At 46.6% G+C, this 9183-nt stretch overlaps 1 protein-coding gene across 5 annotated transcripts in view; it reads right to left on the reverse strand.

Moving 5' to 3' along the window:
• Positions 1-7886, reverse strand: part of Dennd5b (DENN domain containing 5B) — a 172460-nt gene extending 164574 nt beyond the window's left edge. For 3 of the 5 annotated variants that reach the window (XR_010049189.1, XM_063254509.1, XM_063254508.1), the window contains exon 1: positions 2006-2261. Coding sequence is in view for 2 of the 5 variants with exons in the window: in XM_063254509.1 (XP_063110579.1) it covers positions 2006-2126 (121 nt within the window). In the remaining 3 variants the exon portion in view is untranslated. Of the gene's footprint in view, positions 1-2005; positions 2262-7856 lie in introns of those variants that run through there. The other 2 variants (XM_063254510.1, XM_063254511.1) reach the window with 2 other exon arrangements.
• Positions 7887-9183: the final 1297 nt, after the last annotated feature.

The following is a 9183-nucleotide window of genomic DNA, read 5'->3' on the forward strand; positions in this document are numbered from 1 at the left end:
AATATCTGGCAAACTATCTTTTCCTTATTTCTTTTCACTAGAATGTAAGCTCCCTAATTTTCAAATGCTTTGCTCACAGTCATTTCCAATGCCTAGAATACAAATTACACACAGGCTTTCAAGACTATTTGTTGAGCCGTGTGTGGTGATGAACACTTTTAATTCCAGTACTCTGGAAGACTCTTTAATAAAAGAGTTCAAGGCCAGCCTAGGATACATAGTGAGTTTCAGAACTGCCTGGAACACATTGACTGATATCCAAAATCTTTTCATTAAATAAATATACTGAAATCTTACCAGTTAACATATATTATTTCCTGAATACACCAAATACTAAGAGCAGAAATTCCACATAATCACATTCCTACTGTATTGTAACAAGAGAAATCACAGTTTGTCTTTAAAAAAAAAAAATCTTCTTGGTTTTGTCAGTTCTAGAAACTTTGTACTCGTTTCTTCCTCAGATAATGCTTTTCTTCCATTCAGGTTTTTTGTTTTTTTTTTTTTTTTAATAAGAAAGTTCAAAAGTGCATTAAAATGGAATGTTTTACTGTTTAGTTTTGTTAAGCCCTTTGTACTGTGCCTAGAGTGTACCAGGTAACCTGGGCATGGTGGCACACATTCTGTAGCCCTAGCACTCTGGGAAGCTAAAGCAGGAAGATTACAAGTTTAAGATAACCCTGAGGAACTCAATGACAGTGAGATCCTTTCTCAAAATTAAAAACTAAAACGGACTGAAAGCCTGTGCTTCTATTCCCAGTTTTACAAATAAAATAGAGTCGAGTCCCAGGTCACACTTACGAGACAGTTTAGAGTTCAAGGGAAAACAGAAATAAGAAAGGCTTTCTTTTGTCACTTGTCAACACCCACAGGAGTCCTCCAAGTGACCCTTCTAAACACTGAGGGTTGTTTAGAAGAAGGGATCCTAGAAAAGTAAGTAGTTCTTTCACCAGCTCCCACCGCAGAATCGCTCCAAATCCTGCAGACCCTTTTTTTGTAATTCAAATCCCTTAACAAAGCCATTTTTAACAGGTACAGGAAATCTCAGATAAAGAAACAGTATGATTACATAATTACACATACAGGAAAAGCCTATTACTCTATTATCCATCTTTTCCATACATTTTTAAACTAAAACTAGACTTTTTAAAAAGAGTTTTTTTGGAAAAATGTTTAGCTCTGAGGCTAACTTAAAAATACTTCGCTAAAGATATAGGATGTCAGGCACAGGGTTTTAAGGCTAAACGGTTTTGTTTACTATCATTCATTATTTAATGCATTCTTCCATTCCTCCTCCCAAAAGGAAAAAAATATCCACACTGGTGCAATCAATAGGAATGGCATTTCCAAAGAAAGCTGTCCTGAAAGCCTATGACCTAAGTGTTAAGCGCTGACACAGATAAAAGTTCAGGCGATAGATGTCACTTGTCTCACCATTTAACAAAAAAAAAAAAAAAAAAAAAAAAATCAAGACTCAGCTCGCAGGAGGAAGGCGAGGAAAAAGAAACGGCGAAAGCCATGGCAGAAACCGGCTCCCCGGCCTCCGCGCACCCTGCCCCGCGCCGCGCTCCAGCGCACCCCGCACTGCGCCACCGGGAGCCCCGCGGGGACCGAGCCCCTCTCCAGAAGCTCTGGTGGGGGCGCACGGGCTCGAGTGCGGCGGTGATGCCCGCTTCTGTACCAGGGCCGGGCGGGCAGCGTCCACAAAGCGCCAGAAACCCCGCCAGTCCCCGTGACGCCGCCCAGGCGACTGGGCTCCCCAAAGGGGTCGGCAGTCCTCGCGGACCGAAGCTGCCCGGGTCAAGCCCAGCCAGGGCGACCGACCGCCGGCCGGGCCGGGCCTGAAAGCGCACGTTCCAGGAGCCATGGTCGCCGAGGCCCGGCCCTGGGCCGCGGCAGGGTCGCTTGGGCCGCCCGCCCGGCCACGCGGAGAAAGCTAGGGCTCTGAGCGCGCCCCGCGCCGAGCGACAACAAAGTCCAGGCGCCGCCGCGCGCCCGGCCTTACCCGCCAGCTCGTCGGGCTCCAGCCCGCTGTCCGCGTCGACGCCGCACAGCACGAAGTAATGCGCGAAGCGGCAGGCTGCCGGGGAGGAGCCCGGACTGGGCGCCGCGCCGCTCGCGCTCATGCCGCCGCCGGGGAAGAGCTCGCGAGGCTGAGGCGCTAAGGCGCCGCACCGCTCCCGCCGCCCGCGCCGGCCTAGCACCGCCCCGGCGCGCCCATGGCCGGAGCCGCCGCGGGTCCCGGTCGCGCTGCGCGCCCGCTGAGGAGCGGGGGGCGTGTCACGGGGGAGGTCGGGCCGCGGGGGAGGTCGGGCCGCGGCCGGCGCCAGCCGGTCAGCTGAGCGCGCGCGGTGCGGCGGCGGCGCGCGCGGGGACGCGCACGGCTCTGAGGCGCGCCCGCTACCGCTGCCGCTGCCGCGGGGCGACCCCACCACGGCCTGCTAGCTCTCCCTTGTCGAGGAGCGGAGGCGTAGAGGGCAGGGCGCCCTGAGGCCGCCGCCACCGCGCGCGGAGCGGCACCGTGATGGGCGCTCTCCTCATTCAGGGTCCCGGTCCGGGAGCTGTTCCAGTTCGCAGCGCCCGTTCCTTGTCTGGGCGTTGTGACAAGGGTGCAGACTCCGGGTCCGCTGGGAGCTGGGACTCCAGAGCGACGCCCTCCCAGGGCGCTCGGCCGGCGCCCCCAGGCCGTAGTTCCCGGCGCGCACACCGTGAACACCCCTGGCGCGCGCGCGAGGCACACCTGCGGGTTGGACTGCGCCTCTGGTGGGGTGCGCGCCGCCTTCCTGGGGTGTTTACACCGCACGCCGCCGCGGAAGCGGGCATCGCCGCTTGCTCCCTCTGTTTTTGCCAAGTCGGAATAATCAAGAAATCTGGGCGAGTCTCAGTTTAGCGGTCGACCTTTGGCTCCTCTTGAAGCCTGTCTGCACTTTGCCTTGGCCACACTGCTGATTTTTCTGTCACCTACCTGCGCTGTGAGCCCCACGGGGCGGAAATGGTGCTCTTTAGTTAGCCTGGGCCCACCTGCCCCTCACTTCGGAGTGTATCTGAGGGAATGAGAGGAGGGTCGTAATATGATCTGAGAGAAGGTGTGCGTGCCTGTAATCTCAAGTACTACCGAAGCTGAGGCAGAATGATTTGCAAATTGAAGCCACCAAATTCAATACTCCGTACCTTTCATGTGGTGGGGGGAAGTCTAGGTAACAGATTGTTGATACTACCAAGAAAATAAACTTTAATATGTGTTAAATGTTTATGAACATATATTCATTTATTACATGAGTATTACTTCCCCTCACATGGGTAGTACTTAAATACACTAAGTATTTTACTAGTAAGAGTGATTATTTTAGACTGTCGGTAGAAAACTTATTTACTGTTTAGTGAGGAGACATGTTACGTTTTGTTCATTTGAATAGCAACTAATTTATGACCTTGTAAACCCTGCATTAGTGTTTTAAAATGAAAAAAATAGAGGCCCCTTTCCATTATGATATATAAATCTTATCAAAATAGACAAAATCCCTATGATCTTTCCTAAAGCTTTCAAAGGAATAGTCACACGTGACAAGATTAAACACTAATATGAAAATATCTGGGACTGGGGTGGGGGCGGGGGCACACTCCTGTAATTTCAGTACTCTAGAAGCTCAGGCAGGAGAGTCATAAGTTCAAGGCCAGCCGGGGCAAGTTAGTAGGATCCTGTCCAAAAAAAAAGTCTCTGCCTTTTGCCCGTGGGTTGCCGGCTCAGCTCCTCTTTTTGTCAGAACGGGTTTAGTAGCAAGGTTCTCAGCCAGGTCCAGCTCACACCTTGCCCTCCGCTTTCAGGGTTAAGATTGGGATCTGAAATCTACCCTGAGGCTGTGTAGTACCATTGGGAGGGGTGAGACCTCTAGGTGAGCCTCCCCTCTACTCCATAGGAGGGAGGAAGAGAGGTCTGTCAGTGGGGACAGGCCCTGGGGGTCCTGGGACCTCCTTCCCTCCTCTTTATCCCCCACTTTTTGCTCATCCCCAGAGCTGTGAGCCTAGAGTGAGCTCTACAGTACACTCCCACTGTGATGCCTGCCTCAGAACAGACCCAAACTTTGGGAACAAGCAAATGCGATGGGAGCCTTTAAAACTGTGAGCCAAAAGACTGGTTCCTTCTTTAAGTGGTTCATCTCAAGTATCATCACAGCAATGTAAAATTGACTGAAGCAATCAGGCTGCTCCTACAGACGCCAAGCCAACTGCATCACCTGGCAACGTCAGGCCCAGCCCCTGTCCTCAGTGAGTGTCTTCCCTGCTGGACTGCACAGCCCTGGGGCAACCATGTGCCTTCTGAAAGAGGGACAGAAGGGCATCTGGTGAGGGGCACGGCCTCCTCAGCAAAGCCCTCGGTTCCTTAAGGGCCTTCTCTTGCTCATCTTCTGTGTAGTGTGATTGAAACATATGGTGAAAGTTTAAATTTAAAAATTTCTTTACAGAAAAAGGCACTTTGCCATTAATCCCCTTTAGGTTTCCCCCACTTCAGTCACATTTATCCCATTGTTCTTGCCACTTTCTGAAGCAGTTCTGAAGTCCTGGTTTTTGTGTTTAGTTGTGCTGCAGAACAGACTCGGAACACTTTCCTTCTGTGGTGATTTTGCTGTGGGGAAGAGCCAGGAGCTGCACAGTCCCAGCCCTGTCAATGAGATGGGTGACGATGCGCGCTCGTGCTTTTCTATTGGATGGTACTTGGTAGCTGTATTCCTCATAGTTCTGATCACACCTTGTAAAGACATGCGTGAAAGAAGACTCTAGAACTGCATCAAAAAGTGGCAGGAACAATGGGAGAAATGTGGCTGAAGTGGGGGAAACATAAAGGGGAGGTGAGGGGGAGTGTTTTCGGGGAGATTAATAGCAATGTGTCTTTTACTGTCATACATCTTTTAAGCATTTAGACATTCATTGTAATTTCATGGTTTGTAGATCTTCAGGGTCCCCTTTCATCCACTGTTGTTATTAACCACTGTTTACCAGCTGACAATTATATTAAATCTAATTATTCACATTACCAGCTGACAATTACAATAAATCTAACTACTCACATTACCAGTTTCTGTCTCTGGATTGAGAACATGACCTGTGAGTTTATCACCAGATGAAGAGAGAGCTAAAGTGCTCTGTTCCTACCATAGAATACTATGCAGCAGTAAAGAATAATGAATGCCTGATGCATGCAGAAAGGTACGTGACTGTCAAAAATGTGCTGAGCAAAAGATGCCAGACACAAGGACTCTGTGGTGTGTTATTGTACTTACAGGAAATTCTAGACTGGGCAGGAAGCACTTGCCTGGGGCCAGGGAGCAGGGAATGCAAAAGACACTGGGAATTGTCCTGGAGGGGCATTGATATTTTGACAGATTCACACATTCTTCAAAACTCATTGCACTGTGCTCCTAAAATACATTTTTTTTTATTGGTACCAGGGATTGAACTCCCGACCGCCTGCTTGCAAGGCAGGTGCTTATGCCACTGAGCTAAATCCCCAGCCCTAATACATTTAAATTATAGCTCAAAATCTACTTAGAAGGAAAAAGCCAAAAGGTTTGTATCTGTTTTTAACTATATCTTGTTTTTTCAAACTTTACACTTCCTAAGATTCTACTCATTGTGACAGACTGACAAGAACTGAGTGATATTCTTACAGATATCTTGTTCAGCTGGGCATGGTGGCACACACCTGGAGTCCCAGCACCCTGAGAGGTTGAGGCAGGAGGAACACAAATTTTAATCTAGCTTGGGCAAGTAGGTGAAAGCTTGTCTCAAAATAAAAAATTTTAAGAAGGGCTGGAGATTTATCTCAGTGCAAAGGTCCTGGGTTCAATCTCTGGTACCTCCTAAAACTCTTGTTCAGCTTTCATGTTTTCAACCGGCAGGTTTTGAAGCCGTGAGCTGGTGCAGGGTGTGGCCTCCAGCCCCACACTGTCTAAGCCCCTCAGAGGACTTCAGCACACACCACACATTCCACTAAGGCTTCTACTTTTTGTTTTCATATGCTGTATTTTTAAAAATTGTCAGCTAGCATCTATAGCTTTTTGTAATTCAAAATCTTCCTTTTTTTAAGTATGCATTTTTCTGTGAAGAAGCATGACCTATTTTGTAAATCATGGTTATTCTTACATAAATAACTCAAACTCATGACTGTTATAATGGCTTCCCTTGGTACTATTTCAAGAGACTACACATATACTCATACATGCAAGTATTCACTAGTCAACATTTCCTATTAAAGCATGCTATATATCAGGCAGTGTTCCAGGGATATGTCAATAAATAAAAACCAAAGGTGTAAGGCATAGTACAAACATATATGTAAATCCAAAATTTTCTCAAAAGTATAAATAACTATTATTAAATAAAAATCATTGGCACCCATTCAACTAAGCTCCTATATATGCCCCAACTGACCAGTTCTAGAAACTCTAATGAAGTCTCACACACTAAATTTCAGTGTCACCAGGCTGAAATCAAATCATTTAGTTAACCTAGGCAAAAATGAAAACCAAGACTATAAGAATATAAAAGTAGGGCATGGTGGCATGTACCTGTTATCCCAGCTATCCTAGAGGCTGAAGCAGGAGGACTGGATGTTCAAGCCTAGCCAGGGCAGCTTAACAACTAGCAAGACCTTGTCTCAAAAAACAAAAAAGGCCCGGAACTATAAAGGTCAGTACTGTGGCCCTGAGTCCGACCTAGTACCAAACACAGTCCAGTAACCTAGAGCTAACCAATTAACTATTTTCCTAGTATTCTGTCACTGCTCTGGGCACTATAAGAAAAGTAACTTTAAGATGACCAATCTGATTTTTGCTTTTGTTTATGCTTTTATCAGACCTTTCCTGCTATAAAACCAATCTTGTCAGTGCTCTGAGGAAACAAAACAAAAACAAACAACCTCTCGGCTTGGGTCATTGGAAAACTCACTGTATTATTTATTTAGTTACTTTTAGCAGTTCTGAAAGTTGAACCTGGAGCCCTTCACTGACTACATCCTCAGCCCTTTTTAATTTTTTATTTTGGCACAGGGCCTCACTATGTTGCCAACTTGCCCAAGCTGGACTTGAACTTTTAGTTCTCCTGCCTCAGCCTCCCAAAGTGCTGGGATTACAGGCCTGTGCCACCACATGCAGCTAACATCTCTTTTAAATCACAGAAATCTCACTCATTCTATTCTTTCCTTTTTTGAATTTAGAGGCCTCGTGATTTAGTCCCTCACGTTTCATTACTCATTTTAAAGTATTTCAGGTAGTTGTATTGTCTTAAGCTTTTTGGGCTGCTACAACAAAATACCAGTCCAGAGACTGGGAAGTCAGGGCTGGGGGCCAGATGGACTGGGGACCTGCAAAGGCTGTTTCCCAGATCCCAGCCCAAGCCCAAGTCCTTGCATGTCCTCGGGGAAGGAGACCCTGGAGTTCTCTGGGGCTGGTCCTGTGAGGGCTCAGAAGGCATTCCCCCTTGTGACCTCGTACTGAGGCTATCACCGTGGGAACCAGGACTCCAATCCCAATCCTGGAAGGCACATTCAAAGCACATCATGCACCTTCTCTTCCCTCCTGTGTCACCAAGAATCCTGCGGGCCAGGAAGTGTTCTCGCTGTCTGCTCAGCCACACATCATAGGCGCGCACAGTCTTGGGGTCAGAAGACCAAGTAAACGCATCCCTCAGCTCCTGCAAAGAAGTTCACTACACTAAAAATAGGAGGCGGCTGCGCAGTGCTCTTCAGTCATGATCAATATGACTATGCATGAAGCGGTTATTTTAAGCTCAGCTATTTAGCCACGATCCCATCACTGAATCAGGCCTGGAGGTTTAGAGGGAGGTTTCAGGGTGTTTACCTGCTGCAGCTCCTCAGCAGTGTCCTGCCAGGGCGCCATTTCCCTGGAGCAGTGTGAGCTTATATAATAACTTGGGGGGACAGTCTGGAAAGTGCCTCATTTTGTTTTAGGAAAACTATAAACTCTTGTCCCCACCCCCTTGCAGAATTCTTCTCCCCTGACTGTTTCTAGCGTCAGAGTCGAGGGATAATTAAAGGTGGCAAGAAAGAAGCTGGGAGTGAAGCCAGTTCCATTGTTCTGCTCCGAACAGTTGTTCCTTCCAGCACTGCCTGTTGTGATCCGATTCCAGCTGCCGTCAAACAAGTAGAAATTATAATCTGGTGGGTGCCTATTTAAAGGAACAGAATTCAAGGCAAGAGAGGCGGTGTAATTCTGGATATACATGTTATTAACTCAGATCAGAGAGAGCATTTATCTCTCCCGAGTGAATGTCAGTAGCCTTTCAGATCTCCAGTACCATTTCTTCAAGGTGTAAGGTTGATAAAATGATGTTGTGTCTCTGCATTTAGCTCCTCTGTGCTTAAACTACAAGCAACTTGTTATCACTTCAGAAAGTTCTGTACTACCTAAGCCTACAAGATAAAACACCAAGCTCCCTAGAGAAGTTGACTTGCAAATAATGACTCCTCACAAAAAATGTAATCTCAATTTAATTTGACACTGTAGGTCTGAAGTTGGGGTAAGTATATTTTTCAAACAGGAAATCTTACTATCAAAGGTAAGCTATAATTCAAATTACACACTTTAATTTTTTTCTTCCATTAGTAAATAATAGGTTGAGAAGACTGGAGAAAGTTGAACAGCTTTCACATATCTTTGTCTGATTTCCTTAACATTAATGAATATCATTAAATTAAAGAGTATGGCTCTTTCTGATTAAATCCTAATTAGAAATATGATAAACTAGATTACAAAAAAAAGCCACAAAAAGAACAATGTATTTTGGCCTTTAAAATGAGCCAAGCCAGGGGTCTGAGGATGTAGCTTCGTGGTACAGTGTTTGCCTAGCATGCATAAAGCCTTGAGTTCAATCCTCAGCACCATCGAAAGAAAGAAAAAAATTGATTTTCATCAACTAAAGTAAATAAGTAAATTTAAAGAAAAGGAACCCCTGCAAAAATGAGTCAAGCCAGACATAGTGTCACATTCCTGTAATCCTAGCACTCACGGAGGCTGAGGAAGGAGGATTGCAAGTTCAAACCCACTTGAAACTTAGTGAGACCCTGTCTTGAAATGTTCACACACACGTATATTCACAACGGCTTGGGATATACCTCAGAGGCGAACCACTCTTGGGCTCAAGGTCCAGTACTACAAAAATATGTAA

The sequence above is a fragment of the Cavia porcellus genome, unplaced genomic scaffold, assembly GCF_034190915.1.
Source record: "Cavia porcellus strain 051 isolate PalLab524CR breed Dunkin Hartley unplaced genomic scaffold, mCavPor4.1 scaffold_8, whole genome shotgun sequence".
Taxonomy (NCBI): domain Eukaryota; kingdom Metazoa; phylum Chordata; class Mammalia; order Rodentia; family Caviidae; genus Cavia; species Cavia porcellus.